At 39.4% G+C, this 24255-nt stretch overlaps 1 protein-coding gene and 1 long non-coding RNA gene across 11 annotated transcripts in view; one reads left to right on the top strand and one right to left on the bottom strand.

Annotated features, from left to right (window-relative positions):
• CD200R1 (CD200 receptor 1) overlaps positions 1-7081 on the top strand; it is a 54277-nt gene extending 47196 nt beyond the window's left edge. Inside the window, exons 2-6 of one of the 6 annotated variants that reach the window (XM_035540331.2) lie at positions 1158-1463; positions 2214-2462; positions 3265-3364; positions 4323-4374; positions 5764-7081. In XM_035540331.2, coding sequence (XP_035396224.1) covers positions 1158-1463; positions 2214-2462; positions 3265-3364; positions 4323-4374; positions 5764-5865 — 809 coding nt within the window. In that variant the 3' untranslated portion in view covers positions 5866-7081. The remainder of the gene's footprint in view (positions 1-1157; positions 1464-2213; positions 2463-3264; positions 3365-4322; positions 4375-5763) is intronic. The other 5 variants (XM_050709429.1, XM_050709424.1, XM_050709439.1 and 2 more) reach the window with 5 other exon arrangements.
• LOC118244898 (uncharacterized) overlaps positions 1-24255 on the bottom strand; it is a 127267-nt gene that overhangs the window by 50235 nt on the left and 52777 nt on the right. For all 5 annotated transcript variants that reach the window (XR_004777692.2, XR_004777693.2, XR_007707949.1 and 2 more), the window contains exon 4: positions 17303-17393. This is a non-coding gene — a long non-coding RNA (uncharacterized LOC118244898). The remainder of the gene's footprint in view (positions 1-17302; positions 17394-24255) is intronic.

The raw sequence follows: 24255 nt of genomic DNA, 5'->3' as shown, positions 1-24255 counted from the left end.
TTTGCCTGCTGTAGTACAGTCAGCAAATCCACAATACTAATTATAGGGGACTCATACATGTTACTATTGCTTTTGGATAAATGTTGGATTTTTGTAATGGCTCCATGCTGGGGCAGATGACCTGCCAGTAAGCATGAGAACAGTAAAATAATCCCAAAGTTGTTAGAAGTCTAATAAAAGAAGGATAAAAAATGTATTCAGTTGAGGAAAAGCAGTAAATGTGCTTGCTGTAGTTCCCTTGATTGTAGACAATACCTTAAGAAGAGGAGAAATCTCCTCCACCAGTGCTGGAAGATGAGATAAGTTTGCATTCCTGCTGTCTTATCAGGAGAGTAGAAACCAAAGGACAAGAGGGAATGGCCTCAAGTTGCACCAGGTGAGGTTCGGGTTGGAAATCAGGAGAAATTTCTTCTCAAAAAGAGCAGTTAGACATTGGAACGGGTTGCCCAGGGAGGTGGTGGAGTCACCATCCCTGGAGGTGTTTAAGGAAAGGTTGGATGTGGTGCTTAGGGACATGGTTTAGCGGGTGACATTGGTGGTAGGGGGGCAGTTGGACCAGATGATCTTGGAGGCCTTTTCCAACCTTAATGATTCTAGGATTCTATGAAAGACTTTCTGAGGAATGATTGCCAGTAGAGAATCTGATCCAAGCAGAGAATCTGATTCAAGTGATGAAGCAAAGACAAAGAAGGCTTCAAACCTGGAAAAGTGGCAACTCTACAGAGAGCTTGACAGAGAGCTCAGCTGCATATAGCTAATAAGAGGCAGAAGACTACTAAATACATGCTACCAAGAAATGTTTTAGCCATGAGTAACACACAGGAGGATTTGCCACACTATTCATATGCTGACTTGCTAAAACCAACGTGCAAGAGCAGGATATCTTCCTCTAATACCTGTTTTATCCACTAAGATGAGCCCCAGAGGGAAACATATTTATGGTTTTGAGAGGGTAGTCTGTAATATCCTACCAGTTCCACAATTCACAGCTGTAATACCAGCTGATAGACAGCTTGTGGATGAGCACAGACAGGGCCTCCCTCTGGAGTGTAACAGTGCTGACATTTCCCTCCGAAGCACAGACCAGAACTCCAAGGCTGCGAGTGACATCCTTGGGCACCTTTTCACACATCCTTCTCCTTCTTTGTCTCCTCCAGGAAACAGAATGGCAGCACAAGTGGGTCACATCGCTGTGATGACCTGCCCTAACAAAACAGATGCAACTATGGTGACGTGGAAAATAAGCCCCAAGATAGGAGGCCCCTGCACCTTGGGATACAGGGCTGATCAGAAAAAGGTGGACAGAACAAACTGCAGTGACAGCATGAACTGTGAATTCAGATCAAACCAGTCTTACGCCCTTGAGATACAGCAAGTGGGAATGGCTGATGAAGGAAATTACAGCTGTGAAGTGGTAACTCAGGAAGGGAATTTCCACCAGATGTACCAGCTGACCGTGCTAGGTAAGGGACTCCTTCCTCATTTCTCTCTTCCCCAATGGACCACCTCCAGCCCCAGACAGACACAGCTCCTCTCCTCCTGCACAGGAGGAAGCGTGCACTGAGAAGAGGAGCTTTCTCAACGGCACTAATGGTCAAGCATGTCATTTAGTAGCCCTGTTTCTTCCCTCTCCTCATTTGCCAAAACCCTTCTCCCTTCTGCTGCCCCTTTCTGCCCCGCAGAGTTACAAGTGATGGGTGTGAAGCAATCCCCAATACGCTAAAGGAGTCTGCATGTGCATTTTGTTCTCCTGTAGTCACTCACTAACACACTACTTTAATATGACAAAAACATGGGAGGGCAACACCTCCGAGTACTGAGACATTTGATCAAACACGGGATGTTGTTACCCAGGCAGGCAGAACAGCCCCATTTCCTGCTAGCCTGCCATTCAAATCCAGTTTAAGCCACATGCATAAAGGTTGCCTAGGACAAAAGTCTGATTCTGGGTAATTCCCCACCTCCATGTCCAGAGATGCCTCCTCTAATGGTACCTGGCTGTGGTAACTCACTTCAACGTGGGAGAGTTGTCCAAAATGAGGAGAGAAAAAAAAAAAAGGCAAATCTTTGTCACTTTGGCACACATTGCTGTGACGGGATGGCACCTCCGACCTGACTCTCCTCTTTTCATGACGTTCCTTTTGGGTAAAGAATAAGAACAGCCTCTGCCAACTGCAGCAACCCACATGTCTCCCCTTCCTGATGCTTTGCAGTCCCCCCAAGGCTGTCCCTGTACTGCGACGACCACAGGAACCCCGTGTGCGAGGCAGCGGCGGGGAGGCCGGCTGCTGAGATCTCATGGGTCCCTGAGAACAACTCCATGACCAAAGCAGACAGCCACAATAATGGGACAGTGACCGTGCTCAGCAGGTTCACAGCACACAGCACCGACGGGAAGACTGTAACCTGCATGGTGTACCACACAACTCTGAATGAGACCAAGTCCATAGCCTGCTCCTCACGTAAGCTCCCCCTTGTGTGTTCAGCATTCAAAATCCTGCCTAGCCCTCTCTTCACATTCTTGTGCTTTCTAGGTGAATAATCTATGAAAATTATAGAAACCTTCAGTGAAGTCTTATATAGATGAGCGTATCATGCCCTGCCACATGTGCCAAGAAACATCACCAGCTTGTTCATGTTCCAAACACTATTTCCAAATGATTTCTTCCCTAAAAGGGAAGTACATTACTGTGGTAGTATTCTTTTGGTAGTGGGAAAGTTGCAGTAAGCAGCCTCAAAGCAGGCCTGTTCTTACTGTTAACCACATGGAAGCAGAACATCAACAAAATTTGTTGAGATGCAACAGTAAGGTCTCCTGCTTAGATTGTGGTAAGAGAGAGAAAGAGAACCATCTCTTGTGTGGCTAGCAGAAAGAAATCACTTAATTCTCAGTAGGGAATGTCTGACACTGTATGGCATTTGGTTTCTGCTTTTTGGTTTGGATTTTTCCTCTTGGAGAACTACACTTGAATTGCAATACTAGGATAAGCTGTGTCCTTGAGAGGGGCTCAGCTATGACTTAGTGAATAAATGTCATGGGTATCCACTGTGGGATTTGAGGGATCTGCTTTTGTCTCTGACACAGACTATATTTGAATTTCTCAGACAGGTTTCATTATTGACTTTCCCTTCTGCCAAAGGGATTTATATTTATTTTACAAGCATGTTGAAAATGTATACGCTAAAGCAACTTTAAACTTATACTGAAATAATAAAGGAACGTAGCAGTGAGAAGACATAATTAAGACTGTGCTTTGTCTTTAGCACAGAGCAACCTTATCCTGTATATATCCATCGCTCTTGGTTTCCTGATCATTATCACCTTCATGGCTGTCATTTACTATTTTAAGCTCCACGGTTGCAGGTATGTACAATAGAGTGCTAAGGAAAACTTGTCTTGTGCTAGCAGAAATCTTTAAGTACTATTTGTGTCTTGAAATCATGATTCTGTCAGTCTGTGCTGCTATGAGTAACTGAATTGACTACATCAAATATTTCTACTTTATACTGCAGACACTGTGCGTTGCACACATCTTCACCGAATAATGCCCCAAGTAAAATATAGATGGTCGGAAATTGGCAGGGAACCCTCAGTGCATTGCCTGCTACACTGAATGGGTGCTCTTCATTCTGACAGGAAAGCAGCAGAGCAAACCTGTTCTTCAGGTACTGTGAGAGCCTGTCAGTGTCTCTCTTGGTCATACCAGGGGAATGGTTCTGTACCTAAGAAGCTCCATCAAGTGTCAGAGGATTGGCCAGTGCTATCCTGCCATGTCAATGGAAGAGACAGCAGATTTTATCTGTATTTATGAAGAAGCTCCCTGGGTGAAACTGGACTCAAGCCCCTTTAGGCTTTGCTGTGGAAAAGAAAGCAGTTCCAAGAAAAAAAAAATCATTTGTGTAGAGAAAGGCTGAATTAGCACCTGTACTGAACACCTCAGATGCGTTCTATCCCTCCCCTGTTCCAAAACTGTTTTTCTTCCTAACCTTCTCCCTCAAAGGTGAACAATTAGTTCAATACAATTTCAGTAAAGGGGAGTTGGACAATCTTCCAGAGGATTTTGATTTTAACCTGCTTTCACTTAAGCTGCATTTAAGCTCCCCAAAACATCAGAAGACACCCGTAAAGAAAGCCAGGGTGCCACAACTTCAGGATCAAAAGTCAAGGACAGAAAGACATGAGAAGATTTTTAGGCTTTGCTCTTGATAACAAGAAAGAAAAATATTTCATAGGCTTGTGATTAAAGAAGCTCAAAAGACCCCTCAGCAAAGTGTTGTATTGAGGAAGAAATTTGCTTTAATGCTTATTTTCTTTTTTACAGACTCTGTCACAAAACTGAACCTCCTGATACTTCTCTTACACATTCCTTACAGGTAAGGAGAACGATGCAGATTAGACCATCACTAAATCAGGGATCTTCTAAAAGCCTTGAAAATATGGTCAATAAGAGAAACCATTAGATTTTTACTCTTTACTTTCAGCAGATGCTACTCTGCCTTATATGTTTGTCCTTAGCTGTATCTCAGTACAAAACAGAGACTATCATCACCATAATTTTGACTTGGAGCAAACATTAGAGGCATGTTCCAACAGCAAAGATTTCAGTAACTGCCATCCTTTATCTTTGTAAGGAACAAGTCCCACCATGTCTCTCTGGTCATATTAGATACACTGTCTACAACTGCTGTACGAACAGTGCTCAGTAAGAGAGGCAATCTTATGGGTTGGGGAATATTAAGAAAACTAATAGTAAACAAAAGGATTAAACAACAAAATTAACAAACCTAGAAAGAGAAAAAAAAAATCTCTCCCAATGTTCAGACTGATAATGTGCAAATTCTGAAGGCCAGTCTTTATTTTGTTTGGTCAAAATCCAGAAAGAGCCAACTGTACTCAAGACAAAGCATTTCATAAAACAATGGAAGGAGCTCTTATGTCCAACACGGTAGATATTCTTGAATTCCCTACGGTGTTACATGCTTCCCATGTAGCTGAGAAATTCACTCATCAGCTCTGTATCTCTGTTCTCTTCTACCAAATATAAATAACAGCATTTCCGTGTAGGGAAGCTGAGACATTTATGTTGTGAAACATCTACATTGTGCATATCTGTGTACCTGGAGCACATGCTAGGCTCAAATTTTTTCACCAATTTAAAAAGGCGCTTCAGTTTCTATTTCTGAAATGACTTAGTCACTTCTAATTATTTTCCTTCTTCCTCTTCTGCTTCCCTACCTCTCAATTATTGCTGAAAGACACAGTTGCATTAATGTAAAATAACTGGTTAAGTACCAGTGTTCTTGCTGGCACATCACAAAACTTTCATTAGAATATCTTTAGACTAAAATTGTAGACTGATGGAGGAATCAATCCTGGTCAAGACAATAGCACGTGATTTGCTCTCTACAGAAAGAGATCCTAATACTAAATTCTCCAGATTGAAAATAAGTGAGTGAGAAGGGAAAGAGATAGAAGAGGAAAAGGAAGCACACGAATCAATACTTTAGCTTTATCCATCAAGTCTTTGAAAGAAATAGCAATACAGTTTCTCTGGTAGAAAAAGCAACAGATGGTGTTTTGGTTTGGTTTGGTTGTTTGTTTGTGTGTGTATTGTTTTGTTTTTTTGTTTATGTGGGTCGAAGAAGAATAAAAATTGGAGCATTATTTCCCAGTTACATTCTTCAGTCCAGATGAAAGGCTTGCAAAATCTTGCCGAATTAACCTACTTCCTGTATTCACACTTTTTGGTTTTGTTTTGCTAGGATGACACAACGGAGGTGGAACCTTATACTACTTACGTGCAGAAGGAAAACACAATTTACAACTCAGTGTCAGATCTGACAGTGGGGCAGAATCTTCCATAAGGACTGTCAACAGCAAAATGCGTGATTCAACAACACTGGAAAAGGGGAGAGACACTTTACAAAAGACTGGTCATAGAAAGAAACTTCTGAGAGGATTTCTTCAGATTCAGGGGCAACATAGCTCACTAGGTCTCTTCAAAGACCTATGCTTATTTATGAGTCTGCACAGCTCTTTCTTCCCATTTTGCCTTTTTCCTTGGGAAAGCAAACAGGTTTCCTGTTTTTCCTTGGGGAAGTTTGACTGACATCAAGCTATAGTTTTTCCCAGAAAAAAAAATGTTGTCATCAGTCTTCCCTTTGCTATTCTTCAATTGGAGATACTAGTTTTGTCAGTCACATGTAGGCATTACTTTGACACATTTGACACTATCTTGCATACACTTGGGAGATGGGAAGAGTGTTTAAGCTAAAATGAAACACTCTCCAGGCAACAGACACTTTTTTCTAATTTACAAATGACTCACATAAGGTTTTTGAGTATGGATAATCACAGATTTTAACAGATTTTTTGCCAGTTTTAACTGGCAAGAAGTATCAGTAGGGAAGACCTTTCATCTCCCAGTTCAGAAAATTGAAATGAGTGATGAATTTACAAGTTCATCCACTAAAAAAGAGACATCACTAGCATGTTGAATTCACTTGTTAGGTTTCTATTCAGTATTTCCACTAAACATGTTCATTAGGTAGGTCAGATTATTGTTATGATTACTTTTCCCTAAGATTCTCTGAAGGCAGAGTATTCCTCTCTTTCTTAAGAGTATTGGCATTAAGATACAGTAAAAGAATCATGTTACTCAAATCTGGTAAGCTATTTTTAACAGAAACTAACAGCAAATATTTCACAATGAAACAAGTTCAAATGTATCAACTACAACTGTGCAATAATGTACAAAAAGGATAACATTCCTGCTAACTGTTGTCATATTTATTTTTACTACCACGACTGAAGATATTTTCATTCATATGTCTAGATCTTTTATTGATATTTTTAAATGTACTTGCAAGCTCACTTTGTTGTATGTAAATTAGCTTGTATATCTTAATGTGTCTCATGTTAAGGTGACTTCTCACCTTCCCAAAATATTCCTTGGGAATAAGTCAAATAAATTGTTCTCTATATACTAGTGTTTCTCAAACTTTTTGGATTGATGCCTTACTACCTAAATTATGAACTGGCTTTACAGTAATAATAAAGAGATCCATCTGTAAACTTCTGTTTACTGCCTTTTATTTCAGTATTTTAAAATACCGACTGAGTACTTGACCTGATGGTAGGATTGGAAGAACTGGATTCTTCCTTTAGACCATAGAAATCTCTTTGCCACCCGTTGCTAGAGCTCTCTTTTGAGATAGCCTCCTGAGAGCTATGACCCAGTGCTTGCAAAACAGATTTTTTAATTGATTGATGTTTCTTGAATGCAGTACTCATGTAAACTGATATAAATGGTTATTGATTCTCACTCTGCCAGGTATGAAACAGACACTTTTGTCCAGGAGTTCTCTGCATGCAAGTATTGCTTTTCTCCATTTCTGCATGTCATTTTGAAACAGAAGGGATCAAAACTCAAAAACATATTTAGGGCACTGAATATAAATCAGCTACATAGGTACATATGTAATATATTAAATTTATAGGAGTACAGTACCTGCTAACCTGCTGCCTAGCTGCAGAGTTTTGAGTTCCTTTACAGGTCCATTACACTGGACTAAACATGTTTGATTCAGACCTAAATTTTGCTAAGTTGCTGATTTATTTATTTATTTTTTTTGTCCTCTACTTTGTTCCACAGTCAGGACTGCTACTGTGCACTTTGAGGAATGAGTCATGTAGGCTGTTGCTGGTGGTATGCATGTCTCCTAACCTGAAGCCCAATGCAACCAAGTGGCTAGAAGGCCCAATCAGCCAGCACAGCAACTAATTCTGCAATTTCATGTAGGCAGGAAGGCCACAGTTTCTGTAGCTAAGTGATTAGCAAAGTGTAGGATGTAGCCAGATCCTCTGCAGTAATTTGGCAGAAAATAGGCTTTTGCCCATAGTTTGTGACTATGGTAAATGCAAGTTAAGTGTACCAAGTTCACACACATACACAAATGCTCTTTCTTCCTAGCAGCATAGGAGGTTTAGAGCAGAAGCTCCTTTCCTGCACTCCTCTTTCTCTACCAAGGTACTTGCTACTTCTCTTTTTAATGTGCTGCTACTGTGCTGCGGTCATCCTCCATGTGAAAGTGCTGCGTTGGCTGGCTGTTAGTGGTCAGGTAAGCCTGCCCTCTAAACTCCTCAGCATGTTGCAGAGTAACAGGAAGAAAGTCAGCAGCTTTTCAGCTGCTCCAATGAACAAATATTTTGGTTTGGGCACATTTGATCAATATCTTTTATTTAATCTCTAGCGGCAACATTTACTTTTGCTCAATTTCATCTCTCACCTTCACTGCTCTATTTTATCTTCACATGTACACTCCAGTCTCTTGACAGTTTACAACTGCCATTCCTGCTCTAATCAGGCAGCTAATAATCATGGTTATCTTATGAATATACAGATCCCTGAGCACTGAGCTTGCATGCACAGCAAGTCAGCAGATCCTGTGCTGCTCACTGAAGTGCAGCAGAGCTCCTCATGAAGCCCTGCAGACCAAGGGCCTGTTCTTTAAGATGGCACTGGTAGTACTAAAGAATGGATGCACTACAAATCCTGAGACTGAGCAAAGCTTCTGTGCATACATCAGTTCTTGGGCCTCTCTAACCAGAAATTATTTCATGGGAACAGAGTCAAGCCCTTCACTGCCTCTTACAGCAACATATAAGATTTCACTGAAATGCAGCTTTTACCAGAAGAGTCAGTATATCATCACATACCTGTTTCACACAGCTTTCCTAACTGTTCAGCATCCCACCAGGTTTCAGGACTTACAACTACATTTTCCTGACAGTATCACCTGTTCATATTTATGGTTTACTACTCACATTCTAGTTTCAAATCCTGATGACCTTTGTAGACTTCCTGGTTCAGTATGTGATTGTTCTATAGTTCTGCTCAGTTTACTTCTAGTTACTAATCAAAAAGACTTCAGCATCTTTTATTTTCATCCTCCTGGCAACAGAAATTTAAGTTTTGATGTTAGAGCTGGATTACTTTCACATGAGCATTGACATAGCCACCTACCTCCAGTTATAGGAGGGAGTTCCTTATACGTATCTAGAGAATAAGTATGTTTCCTTATACAAATCTAGAGAATGAGTATATTGGCAAGGGGATGCTAAAGATGTAAGTTTCAGAGAACATTTATTTAAAGAAATTCAAAAATTTGAAAAGTTTTACAAGCAGTGTAAGAACTGATTCATATTCAACTCGTAAGGGAAGCTAAGTATGCAATGCATTTAGTCATAACTAGAAAGAAAGCTCCAAAAATACATTTTTACAGAAAGAAGTTACTCAGTCAGACCAAAACCAATTCACAGAAAATACTGAGCAAAGAATTTTCACTACTGACTGTATTTCACTAGTGAATATGTCAGAAAGGCTTCCATAGCTTAATCTGCTCTCTGGCATTCACTACTGAGAAATCATCTCTTTCTGACAGACTAACAGTGACATATATCTTTGATCACGTGTTAAGTTTAAAAACAATTACAGTTGTGCTTTTTCTCATTTACCTCAGATGGAACACTCCTTGCTTAGGAAACTGCATAAACATCTAGAAATATATCTCATTATTTTTCTTCATGCCCTAAATAATGTCTTTGTTTAACTTTTGCAATGACGGGTATTCAAGACAAAATGACGCTGTTTAGGGTGTGGGCATACTGGAATTACTGCTCAAGATCAAACTGTCTTGTCATTTCCTTACAGTCCCCATAATCTGCCTCTGTCAGCATTGCCCCTTGATATATATGTAAAACTGTAAGCATTACAAGGCAAATGCTATCTTTAGGTTCTTTTTTTTTTTTTTTTTTTTGCAAGCATCTTGTATAAAGGGATCCTAATCCAAAACTAGGGCTCCAACACAGTGAACATACAAATAATGCACAGTATCTGTAAACTGAGTTAGATGGGAAATCTGTTTGCTGAGTATTATGACTTACTTTATCAAGTTTGCTCCAGAACAGATCTTGTTTGCATACAAGCTTTCTCACTGGCCAGTACACATGAATCTCAGCATACAAAAAATTGAGAATTCACACCTGCTTCTGTCTACCACGAATTCCACTTGGAAGTAGGATCATTTTGCAGCTATTGCCTGCAGGTGCTAACGCTACACAGCAATACTACAGCCTGAGTCATCAAACTCAGAACACTGCACTGCTCTAATAGTTTTCATCTTTGTAAGAGAATATTCTTATCACAATGTGTACCAGTTCCACTTTTCTCACATTTAATCTACTAACTTCAGTCATTATTGTCTAGGTGTTAGTATTAGCTTTACCAACTAGTCATCTGTAAAACATTAATCTACCATTGTGAGGAGATGCACATAGTCAGCTTCCTTCTGGCAGTATCAAAACACTTGCTGCATAGGAGCTTTTAAATAGAGGGCTGCACCCCAAGTTCTTGGAGCTTGAGGCTGTGCCCACTCAAGGTACATGTAGTTTCTTGATAAAACCCTGCTGATTTACTGCATCTTACTGAAGTCAATGCACAGCAGAAGACTTACACCTCTAGGCTGAAGGCTCTTCTCCCTTACAGGCTGTGGTTATCCAACTGAAAACCCAGGCATTGCCCTGATGCTGTAATAAAACAACCTTCTAAGATGAATTAGGATGAAGTGTTGCTATTGTTAAGAGGAAATTTGAAATTGAGGCTGATATGCAAAATGATTGTAGTAGGGTATCTAACAAGAGAAGTTCTTTTGATGCCCTACTTTAGCTTCAGTTATCTTGATCTTCAGCCTCCCACAACTGTTCAGGAAGGCAGAAGCTCGTATGTCACTGTGGTCAGTTGTGGGAGAGAAAGGAAAGAGGGAGTTCACAGTCTTGCTGCACAAAGTTATACATTTGTTTCTTCTTGATCAAACATTCTAGGGTTTTTCCCTTCACCTCAAAGCCTCTCAAATTTTTATTTTAGCTTAGTATTTTCAGGCAATATATCCTGGGAATAAGGAACACTGCAGCTATATCCAAATGAAAATGGCTATTTAGGAATGTAAGGTAAGACCTATTATGACCACTAGATGACAGTTTCACATCATCCTATGAAAAATACTGCCATAGGAGAAATATTAGTTCTCTGCATACTCTCTTGTTGGATTTGGGATTCTAGTGATTCTTTTTCTTACGTGTAGAGTTTCATTTGTGACAGGGAGTTCTCACATTAAAAAATGCATCTTTCTGTGCATTACACCACTGAGCAATAGTGGCATATAAGGCAATTCTAAAGAAAATTAACAAAAATAACACAGTATTCACCAACAAGCCCATTCAGAAATGGCTGGTGATATCTCTATGGTATACATTAATTCAAGTAGGTTCTGTGGGGATAGAAAAGAGAACAGGGAAAAGCCAGTGAGATATCTAGGGCTGGAGGAGTCAAGGGCAAATTGTGAAGAGGGTGGAGGAATTAATGAGAATTCAAAGGAGTGCAGTTAAGGGCAGGGGTTCCTCTCCTGTTTCAGCACTCCACCTTCTTAGTGGGAAGGCTCCTTCTCCTTTTTATTATAGAAATCAAAATCTGTCTACAAGCCAGGGCCCACAGCTTTCAATTTAGGGGGAGGAGAAGCAAATGAGTAAGAGACCACTGCATACCAGCCCTGTGGGTGACTCATCAAAACCTGATGGAAAACATGATGGAGAAAGTATGCAGTGGCCACGCTTTCCACTACCATGAAGGATTAAGCTGGAGAGGTGCTCATAAACCAAGGGGAATTGATGCTTGCCCTGCCTTTTAAATGTAGGATGTAGGCATTCTCACCCTGCTATGCATGGTCTTTCTTTCTTGAGAAAGCCCTACAAAGCATGGCCAAGAATGTCTGATCACAGGCAAACTTCAGCATATATACTCAGTAGGAAAATTTGTTTCACCAACCCTTTGCCCTTTCCCCTGTATCTTCATGGCTCTGTCACAGAGAGAACTGTGGACCAAACACCTTTTAAAAGTTTGCATCCTATCACAGTCACACACCTTAATCCCCTTCACATTTCTCCCAAGTAACCACCTCCAGTCCTCAATTCAAACCACCCATCTCTGCTTAGTTTCTTTCCTTCTATTTTTCTGCAAGCACTCAGACCTCTTAATACTGAAATGCTGAGGAAAATCTTAAAAGGTTCTTGTATCAAGTCATGTTACAGATACATTGCAAGGGGCTGAAGATGTGCACCTAGGCTGCATGATGTGAAAAGCCGTATATTCAAACACAAAACAGATGACTGGGTCTGGGCTTGCGTGACCCATCATGCTCCTTGGCATGCTGGTTCAGGAGAGGGAAGTAGGGGTGTGTAAGATCCCAGCAAAGAACTGGGTTATCTAGCCTAGCTAGTCCTGTTATTGGTAGGACCAAGAGCATAGATCTGCAGTAGGAAACTTAAAAGAGCTTATATGATGGTGCCTTATAGACGAATAACTGTAGGAACATGCTTTTTAGGAGCGTTTACCACTGGCTGCAATACAGTACAGCTGTCTCCTTACTACTGCAGGACCCACATTGTAGGAGAGCAACTCAGCACATTACAGATCTGCTAACAAGCTAAACCTGATGTAGGGGATATCCAAACCAAGAGGATGCTGCAAATGTAGGAGCTGAGCTGTCAGTGCCACAGCAGAGCAGCACAGGAAGTAATAAGAAACAGAGGGTTTTTTTTAAAAAGCTCTCTGCAACTCATTGACCCAATGAGGTTGAGGTAAGTAGGCACTCCTGGCTCTCTGGACTTAGTATTTAAAAAGCAGTCAGAACACTGGAGGAGACTAATACTGCTTTGCCTGTTAGTAACACCTCCTGGCCAGAGATCTTACAGTACTTCACCATTACTTATATATTTAACTACATTAATCCCCTCTGAATTGTCATCAATATTTCAAATAGACAATAAAATGAAGGGAAGTGGAATTTAGTGATTCGCCCGCAATCACCCAGAACAACTTTGTGTCCATTCAAAAATCAGGAAAGAACAGCCGCAATAGGAAAGAAAAAAAAATATATATATATATATAAAATAGACCCTCAAATCTGCCTTAAATAAAGCTGACAATACCTTTAGTAAACATAGGTAGATTTCTTCTCCTCTAGAAGTCACACTTCTCCGGTAGGTAAAACAGGGTGATGACACTGACCTACTCTGTGAAGTGCATGGTCTTCTAGTTATTGCAGATACTCTGTAGAAACTAAGCATGACTTCTGTCATCAAAGTGCATCCACCTCCAAGCTTGAACACAGCAAACTATGAGAACTGTTAATCCATTTAAGAGTTTTAGAATAGAAAGTGAAAACTGCAATATCAAACTGAAACTGTCAAACTGGGTTTAGATGGGGAACCTGCTCTTCAACCCTACCCCCTGTATTTCCAACATGTCATAGAAGTGTGTATAACATCCTCACAGAGAATAATATTGAGTTTTTAAGGGACAACACTTTTATGCCATCTGGCATCTGATTTCAGAGGCCACCTTGCAGCAAATCACTGTCTTTTGTCCATTTATTAAGAAATACTTTCCATAGGACACTTTTTTTTTGTTTGTTTGCTTGTTTGTTTTCCTGTGGTCTCCTCACTTCACGCTGACCAGTGCCCAGCAGTGCTTTAGCTGTACAAGCTGATGAGCTCATGCCCTGAAGTGGAAAGGTTACACAAGACTCAGCTGCTAACACTTCCAAGGCTGAAAATCTACTAACACTGCCACGTGTATGCAGGGGTGGGAGAGTGGCTTTTAAAAATAAAAATTAAAAAAAACCTGCAAAAACAATGTATAGCACTGGGACTTGGTTGTGTGTCATCTGTTTTCATTTACCATTTCAAGCTCTACTGCACCAGCTGAAAGTAAACATTATTTCTACTCTTTATAACCATAATCATAACCAGAGATCAGGACACAAAAATTCACTTAGATGACTTCATGAAAGTGAAAGAGATTCCAAGACACAAGCTCTAAGGAACTAAAATACACTGGGATATCTCAAAAGAACTCTTAAAAATTATTCCAGGTAAATATTATATCCCTCCTTGCTTTACTCCTCACGTCATCAAAAGTAAGAATAAAATCTGTAGAAGGAGCAAGTTACATTTGGGGGATAGAGGAGAGAAAGTTTGTAAAAATTTCCATGGTGGCTTTTCAGCTTCTAACCAGATTCCATTAACCTTATTCATCCCGTAAAGGGAGCAAATCTCAAGTCACATAGAGTCCAACATATGACTGCTTAATTGCTTTTAATGCAGGAGGATTGTATTTCTCATGCCCTGGCTAAGGATTAAAAGAAAACTATTAGGGCAGGAGGTGGACACCAAAACGTCTGTTGATGCCAGCTCTTTTTTCCCCTTTTTCCGACTTTCATCCAAAACATGCTTACTTTGGCAGCCTACCCAGAGGGCTATGAAATCATAAAGAGCCACTGTCCAGTTCTTACCTCTGCAAGACAGTAGACCAGATCTAATCCCTGCAAACTGCAGTTATTTTGATCAAAACTGTTTTGCCAAACTATGAAATCTCTTTTTCCCCCCCCCCTCTGTTTTAGTGCTGTCATCAGGACCTGGAGGGGCTCAGGAAACAGATTCTTCCCAAAAGCTTTTGAGGCTATTTTCTCTTACCTGCCTTTTAATTACATAAAGAAAAAGGGGTGGGGATTTCTGGGGAGAGAGGGACAGAAAAAATACTTGCACTGTTTAAGAGCTTGCTTTCAAAAGACCGAATGAATGGCTCAAGGGATAATGAGGCCTTGCCTTTATGCTGCTGGCTCAAATTTGAGGTGATTGAAGATTACTGCTTTGTTATTACCCATGTTTATTATAGCAATGTCTAGGGACAAATCAAAATTGACAAAGATATAATAATCACTATACAAACAGGGAGTTGTAGACTGTCCGTGACCTAAGAAACTTACAGTTTGAACAGACACACCAAACATGGCAGGGCAGGATATCAATAGTGATGTTTGAAAGCACATGCAATACTGGCAGCAGGTTCAATGCTTTAATGCCCAGTTACTCCTTCCAGAGTTAAGATTTTCAAAAGATCAGAGTTAAGATTTTCAAAAACACACGAGGGTGTGAGATGCATGAATGTATTGAGAAAGCTCACTGTAAATTACTAACTCTGCAAGCTGATCACCGATAGTTTCTGTTTCCGTTGCAACATCCTGTAGAAACACATGCTAAAATCTTAAGTTAATAGCACATATTCCACTTAATAGCTCAAAGCAACAATAACAATCCAAACAACTGTATGTCAGACACTATAAAAGCAGCAACCAGTTCTTATGAGGACTTTTCTTGGGCAGACATCAAGGTAGATAAGTTGAAGGTATGTAAGACCCATTGTATTCCTACTGTGGAGAGGAGAAGGTAGGCAGCAGATGGAATTTAAGGCATGAAAGACAAGGCGGGAATTAACCCTATAAAGAATAACTCGGAATTAGACTGGTAGGACAGAATTCAGCTTGAGCAAGACTGATCAATAGGCTGCATTTTGTCAGAAACCAAGTAACTGCAAGTAGTGAGACAGAACAGGAAGTTATATGTAAACTTGAATAGCATAATCCCTGCACTGATACCCCCTGGATTTTCAGGTGCAAGAAGTTCTCCCTTTCTAACACAGAATCACAGAGAGACTGAGGTTGGAAGGGACTTCTGCAGGCCATCTGGTCCAAGGAGGTTTATGGTTCTTTTTATGGGATCATATTCAGATATTAATGCTCTGTGAAGTCAAATTCTAGTCACTATAGTCTGCTATGTGTTAACAGATGATGCTGTAATGCATGTATGAATTGTATTCCTGCTTGATCCACAATACAAAAAATCCAATGTCTCAGTACTGTAAGATTTTGATCTCACAGGAAAAATTACGTGCAGATTAGCTAAAAACTAAAACAAGTAAATAATGTTCTTTTGGGATTCATATCTGGCAGTTTACTAAGGAAATTCAAAAGTATAAATATTTACAATAGGAGGTACACAGATTTTTTGTAATGTTATAGCTGATTCCAATTTGGAATACATGCTGTTTTGCTTAATTTTATTCCATTTGCTTTTGAAATCTGACCCATACCCCACATATAAACTTCATTATTTGCTCATCCTTTCTGTCCCTATCCCTGCTCTGTTATTTTTCCAGGGTTTGTCTTTTATTGGAAATTCCATGTGCTTTTAAATTTACCAAAGGATTGCTTTGATGAAAAACTGTGAATACAAAAAGCAGAATCCTAACTTGGTATTTACAAAATATATTTGTGCTGCATATATAGCGTATGAATCTACAAATGTATATGTATAACATTACTATAATTTAATAGTATCACTGGCAAATTTAGAGATCCTGCTGAAAACCAGAGATAAAAGCCTCTTCCTCGTGGAGTTCACAACCTGAATAGTCAAAATAGATGATGTGGAAGAAAATACCTTCAAGTCCTAATCACAGATGTATACTTTCAACCTTTCTTACCTCATTCTTTTCCTGCATCTCAAAAGAAACTTGCAATTTAAATAACACAGAGGGGATTATACCAATCAGTAAAAACAATTTGTAATACACAGGGCCAAAATAATGAAGACCTTGTCAGCACAGTGTGACACATCTGCACTGGGGGTTTGCAATAGCATGAGTGCATCAGGGCCGCTGCAATACTGCAAGGAAGATCATAATTAAAACAAACTGTAAGGCTCTAACTTAGGCTGGGCAGACCTCAGACTATGCAGAGGTTCCCAACAGCTTTTTTTTTTTTTTTTTTTTTTTAACAGTGCAGATGCTGGCTGGGCCTTCTCAGAATAAGCCTCAGGACATGTCTACTCCGTATCTTCAGCTCTCAGTCAGGGTCCTGTGATGGTTTATCACTTCCCTTTCCCAAAGAAGAAGTAGACTTAAAAGAAATTATTTGAAATATACTTCTATCAGTTCAAAAGGAGTTAACCTTTAGTTTGGAGTCCAGAATTCATAAAGTATTTTGCCCCCCTTTATAATGCAGCATTATAAGTTACCAGTTATCAGTTTGAAAACCTGATTCTTTCACTGGAGGATTCTCCTGAATCAAGAGGAGATACTAGTGTCTGATCATGGAAGAGAAGTGGGACTGTCACAGAAGATTGCTGAAAACTCAGAAATATGGGAAGTTTTTGCATTCTATAGTCTAATGAGAGGTACATCATGACATTCATCCTTGATTTACTGGAAGCTGGAAATTGAGGGCAGAAGATCAGTTCCCAGATCTAACTTCATTGTTGGTAATAACTGGAGTGATAATCTGGTGCATTCTACTTACACTGGAGGCCATGGATTAAACAGATAAACAGTAGAAGGTATACACTTACCGTAGAGAGTGCAGTCACTTCTAGAGCTTGCTCCTTTTCTAGAGGATGTTCTGAAGCTATGTAGCGCTGGAGAATGTTTCATTCTTTCTCTCTGCAATAAAATGACAAACCCCGGTATTACTCAAACTGTTTAAAAAACAAACAAAACAACCAACCTAACAAACAAACAAAAAAAACTTTTTATCTGCTTTGCAGAGAAATATTCAATGTGAGCCACAAGTGTAAGTACATTCCAGGGTCAAAGTCATGTCAGTTTTACTCAGTCTAACATACATAAGTAGCAAATAGATGTATAGACAACTGGAAATGCCTTGAAAATTCAGCCCTTATAGGTTTGAATCAGGCCTATATCTGAAGTCCAAACATATCATCAAAGTAACAACTCTTAAACTAGGCATTAAGAAATCAGAAATGTATCCTCGTTCCGGCCTTATCTTATTTGGAAGTAATATAACTGTTTCATTGGATAGATCCCTAGGTTGTAGCCAAGGGATTTAAATAAAGTCTTGTTAGCCACTGAAGCCTCAAGGGTCTAAGAATACAAGTAAAATCTCATGATTCTCTTTTAGGCAGGGAATCACTTTGCTTTTGCCAATCTGTAATCTTTCAGGCCAGGCAGCTTCCTGCTGAGCCAAAGCTAATACAGACCTTTGCGTTCTAGGTTGTGCCCTTTGTGTATTTGACATACAGAATAGAAAAGGGGAAAAGAACTGGTTGTATCTGTGCACTGGGAATCCCCAGCTACTCGAGGTTTTCTTCTTTGGACAGTTTTGCCTTGTGCCAATGGGTGGCCCAAGACTAGCAGAGGCCAAGGACCGGGGAGTCATATGAGTGGTTTCAAACGAACTATAGCTGTGTGTGTAAGACCTCTTTGGACTTCTGCCAGATACAGTTCAGGCAGCCTGGAGAACGTGGGCCAAGCTGTACAATGCAGGCCTGTGGTGGTTTAAGACCTGAGGCACATGAATAGTGTGAGGTTCAAAGGGACGCAGGGAAAAAAAGCACACAAAGCACAAAGCAGTATCTTTCTGTGGCTGCGAATTCTAGACCTAAGAGTTACTGCCTTGTCTCAGGGAATAACCTGGAGGCATAATCAGCTCTGATCTGTTTGTTTTTGTCTCCTCCTGGGAGCCATTATACGATATTAACAAAATAAATCAATTTTAAATAACTCAGTGTGTACACTCACAACAGAGCAGTTCTTTCTGGCATACCTCGGGGACATTGCACAGTCCTCCACCATTATGAATGAATGAATGGGCCTTAGCTGTACTGCAATAGAGTAATTTGTTTTAATAATGTCTGAATATACACTGAGGTAATATTTGTGCAATCCCTAATAGTGTTCTCGGGGCAAAAATTCACATATTAAGGGAACAGTGTTTATTTACATTTAAAGAGCAGTTATGGACAGAAAAGAGCCTCTAAAAATGACACCAGGAGGATCATATTTACTCTCTCCCCGTGGTTTTAGTTTAGACTTGCCTGGTGCACAAGTCAAAGGTGTTTTCTTTCAAATGACAGTTACAGAAAATTCACATAGGATTTGAAAGACATCTGCTTTTTATCCCCATACCCGCAGTGGAGAGTCTGCAACTGTATTTAACTGGAGTTGGCAGCAAGGAGAGACACCAGATGCCCAGAAGCTTCTTAATACTTTACAAGAGTCAGTCGTTCTCCTTTTTAAAAAGGAACATTTTGGTTGGTGGTAAGTGAAATCTGTATACATACTAGAAACACCACAGAAAGAGCACTGTTTTAAGGGTGGGAGTGGTTTCTTCGGGTCTGTTTTCTAACGTTAATTCCTTCTCCTATTAAAAATGGCAGGATGCTCAAAAAGGGAGAGTATACTACAGTCTTCATGAAAGCCTTGCTGGGGAAGATAAAGTCATGGGTAAATACATGAATAAATCCTTCCTGGATCAGATAAAGACATTTCAGTGCCTTTAAGTAAGGTTAAGAATTGAGTATTGCATGTTTGTCATTTTTTGATTTTCCACAAGTATCCCAGAATCAATGTCTCCTCTCAGCCCCATATTAAGCTGTTCTGAAGGTATTTCCTATGCTGACTTGTTTCTGCAGAGATTCTACCTGTTTCTTTTTAATTTATGACAGCTCTTTGGAACACTTATTTCTGAGTCCAAGAGAAACTGTTTGTAAAAGAACAGCTGAAATCTCATTAACAGCATAACACACAAAAATAAATTGCTCTAGGCCAATATTTGAAGGCCCGAATTTCCTGTTAATAGTCAACTATTCATGGTCATTTGATAAACCTAACCTGAATTTAATTCTGGCAGAACATCGTGTTTGGCCAATCGGTGTTTCAAACCATAAAAGATTAGTTGCAGAGTTTTTTTCCTGTATATGTGTGTATATATATATATATATATATAATTTTTTTTGAAGGAACACTGATGACGGCTTTCTATTCTCCAGGCTATCTGCTCACTAGACTACATCTTTCCTGATGTATAGATTCGACACATTTTTTTTTGTTGTTGGAGTAGCTTATTACCTCATAAAGATAGATCTGCTGCTCCTGGATTGCTGCTTCAGCAGCGGTGGAGCTCATGTGAGCACTGGAAAAGCACAATGATGAAGATGAGACTGAGATGGAATTTCCAGGCTCAGCATTGCAAACAGTTATAGCTGTCTCTCTCTTTCCAAACAACAATATCCCTTCTGGGCAGCAGTTATTGATGTTTGGCTTTGACTCAGAAGCAAATCTTTGCAAGGATTGGAAAGTTTGAATGTAATCATTTGGCTGCCTTGCACTTATCTCAAGTGAACAAAAATGTTTTTCATCTGTTAGGAACTTTGTTCAGCTCAAGGCAGCTGAAACATCATTCCAACACTTCACAGACCTATATGCTTCTCTTTTTAGTATTTCGTTTTGTCCAATTCAGGTTTTAGACTCTACAGAAACTGCTTAACTAAGTGAATAAAACCCATATGCCTGGGTACTGCTATAGGACATAGTTTCATTGGGGGTGACAGCCCCATACTTCATCTACACATGATAGGTTCTGTTAAAACCACCAACTACAAAAAGGTATTATTCTCGAGGAAGGAATATAAATAACAAGAGTATAACCCTTTGCTGTGCACTTAGAGGCTCAACTGCCTGTAATACAAACTCCATGACAATCCGTATGACAATCCACAAGATGTAGCAGAATTTCATTAATACATATTAACAGGAAGATAAAGATCAATAGAGCTATTAAAAAAAAAAAAAAAGAAATCACTACATGAAAAATGCAGAAGAATATAAACCAGGTTAACTCCTTTCAAAAAGGATTTTAGCAATCTTTGCTAGGTTATTGTAATACCTGAAATTAACAGTAATCATTCTTTACCTCATGAAAGTAATAAAATCATAATAGGAAATTTTGTACAAAACTGTGAGCCTGATTTAACAGATAACCTTATTTTTACATCCTAATTAGGGAGTTTCTTCACATGCTTAAATGTGAACACAAGCACCAATTGCATTCCTGAATTGGAATTAGATCTCTCTTAGTATCTATTTTCTGATGTTTTAGAAGAGACCATTGTAAGAGTTACATTATAAAAGAGAAAATGAATGGCTTTTGAATATTTTTCAGTTGTTTTTCAGTTCATTACACTTGTGCATGGACAAAAGCACTGTATTTTCACTAAGTAAAATAGCACACAAAGTTTTCTTTTTAAGTTAGGATAGAAAACAGCTGATTCCTACATCACTGCTGAAACCTGTCACTAAATCTGTTACTGCAGAGGCAGTGAAACAGAACCATTTTCATAAAGGGTAGCATCACCAAAATTGCTAGAGGGAGCTCCTGAACACAAGCACTGCCATACCTCAGCTATTTTCTGTTGGAGATCCAGCTTAATGCTCTTGCCAGCAATGAGCATATCATCATTCACCCATTATGTCTTAAACTAAACGTTCTGTTCAAATTGGTGCCTGTTCTTAGTTGTCCTCATTAAAGGTCCTATAAAAGAAATTTGGGTGGCTGTGTCTTAAGGGGGGTCGTCTGGTAATGTGCAGAGGAAGTACGTGAAAACATGTTCAGAAGTACAGCTCCCAGTTAGATATATTTCTTCTAATGAATAAGAGCATAGAAACAGTGAGTAGTACCAGTCCAAAGTGGTGAGTGCTTATTGACAGAGCTTTTTTTGTATGCTTTAATCAAAACGGTACGTAAAAGGGCCTATCAAAAACAGCAGGTTCGATTTTGCTAACACTATAGCTTTAAAAATTCTTCCCTTTAATGCAGCTGCTTTAATGCAATGTTATTGTTATTAGGTTTTGTTCAACAGCGATAAACTCAGGTTTGGCTTGATTTAAGGGTGCATGTGTCTCCTTTTATGAGAAAAATAGGTTAAGGAGCATAAATAAACAGCCTTCAGATAGTTTTCACAAAACTCAAGCAATGTTTGTTAGTGTGACGTTTGTAAATCAACGTTCAGAGTCTGAGCCAAAGATCAGTAAAGCAAATAGAAGCCTTTTTGGCTGACTCCAAGGGGCAAATGAATTATCATGTACTGAGGATATGTGCTGTAATTACTACAAGCATCAGCTGTAAAGACCTGCCTATGATCTGCATAACCACTTTTGGGATGCCTTTCCAGAAAGAACAGTGAACTCTAGAACAATATAAATAACAATTGGAAACATTCAAAACAATTATTTTTGTGTATGAAAAAAAAACAAACAAATACTTCATCCAGTGAAAATACAAAATGGAGCTACATTTGTCCATGCTTTGAACCAAACTGATTTGGGAAAATATTTGCCATTCCCCTCTTCTAAAACTAGATACAAAGCTATCCTACTTCACTGGAAAAACAGAGGAGCGATTGAATTCATGGTTCACTGTACCCAGTTAGGTGAATCTTTTTTATTTTTTCAGCCAATCCAACATATCTTGCACCTTCTGTGCTAAATTACTAGCTTCATAGTGGACTTTTCTTTCTTTTTTGCTTGCTTGCTTGGTAAAATTTGCTTTGTGCTTTATTTATTATTCACTTTTACAGTCTGCTCTGGTCTGGAGAGATCCAACGTGGACATTCTCCAGCCTAGTCTTCACAGACTATGCTTTCTCGTAAATAGTTTCCAGTACAAGAGATTGTAATCCAATGCCACTTAATAAATGACTTTTTCCTATCCTTTCTTCCTCCCTGTTTCCTTACAATGAAGCACATTTCATCTAGCAGAAAGCAGGAAATGCATCACTGCCAGCATTTGAACCACCAGGTACTAATCAAGTACTAGCAATATCCAGTAATGAAAATTCTACAGGTCAGCATGAGCTACGAAATTCACACCTGGATCCAAGTTTTCCCTGGTGTTTCAGCTCACAAAAACCACAGGATTTGCTTTCAGCTCAACTTGATTCACGCAAGGCAAAACTACATTGTGTTTCATCACAGTATTTTTACTGTAGCTGTTGCTTGTTTGTGTATTAGATAATGAAATACATGAACTTTGTTGGCTGCATGGACCATCAACGATGTGCATAAAAGCCAGTGCTAGGTTTCAGAGACCAATGTTGTACCTGGTATTATACACAGAATACTTTTGTTCCCTCCCATTTAGTCCTTTCCTCAAACAAGTTTAAAGACAATACTGACAAAATATATCTACAGCAATGCAATGAAACTTAGGCAGATGAGGATGACACTGTACAAAAGCAAACATCAGTGAGCCTCTACACAGAGCATCTACAAAGCAAATAAACAGTGAAGAGTTCTAGTTCATAATAAGAGTAAATGTCTGCAAAAAGAAATATTGAAGATTTCCAATTTGCCAGAAAAAAAAATAAATAAAAATTAAAAAAAAATGAAGCACTTGGAAAGCTAGATGTGTTCCATCATCATTTCTAGTTCCATATGGAAATTCTCAGAGGGCCTCTGTCCCGGACAAAAGATTAATTTGCACTGAAACAGTCACAGGGTGGACAAAACAGACTGCAAACACTTCAGAGGAGAGACAGTGCATTTGTGTACAAAACACCTGTTGCTGTAGGGCTCTGATTCTATCTGGAGGCCCAGAGAAATAATACTAGTAATAATAATAACAATAGTTGAAAGCACATGCTGTTAGCTAAACTGGAGGCATCCGTGGGTAATACTACAGTACAGGCAGGAAACTGCAGAACCAAAATATTAACGTTGCAATGCTGGAAATGAAAGGACAAAGAACACAGGATGAGTGCTAAGTCTGTGTTAGAAACACTGCCCTGAACATAAAGACATTGGGAGAGGAAATAAAATCTCCCTCAAAACTTGGTTATTTGTGGCAAAGCAACAAAGTGAACCAGCATGTTTTTGCCCCACTGAAGAGTCTGAGGTACCACCTCAGGTTTCTCTTGCTCTTTTTGCAAGAGTTGTTCACTCCACATGTGACTGGATTGGTGACTGCTCTGTTTCCTGGTAAGAAAGTGTACACATCTAACCACCCTGTAATTACACGGTGGGTTACAGGCTGCAGCCGCCACTGCTAAAATAGCTGTCGTCTAAGTAACTTTCAACAGAATATTTCTTAGTGGTAATGTATGGGAAGGGATAGAAAAAGTCAAGCTGGGTTTTCCAGAAGATCAGCATTTGCCTCATTAATCTGTGTATCTGGATTTGGAAAAGAGTGAAATTAATGGATCTTCTAAAATCTGGGTTAAAGTCCTAAATCCTTTGGACACAGTCACCAAACACAGAAGTCATTAAAGAACAAATTATGTAAGTCTAATAATTGAAAAAACAGTAGCTGATAGTAATCTCAAACCACAAGTACCTCAACCACCCAAAGCACTGACAAATGAAAGCCAGTTCAGAAATCTCAAACACATGCATAATAGCTTCTAGGTACTCTTTCACGTCACATGGGCATGCATGCTTTTAGAGGGATTGGAATTGGGGGAAAGAAGATATGCAAGTGAGAGCAAAGAAACAAAAGAAACAAAATTTGA

The sequence above is a fragment of the Cygnus atratus genome, chromosome 1 (assembly GCF_013377495.2).
Source record: "Cygnus atratus isolate AKBS03 ecotype Queensland, Australia chromosome 1, CAtr_DNAZoo_HiC_assembly, whole genome shotgun sequence".
Taxonomy (NCBI): domain Eukaryota; kingdom Metazoa; phylum Chordata; class Aves; order Anseriformes; family Anatidae; genus Cygnus; species Cygnus atratus.
Note: the sequence above shows the minus strand (reverse complement) of the source record. Positions and strands in the feature narration are given on the sequence as shown.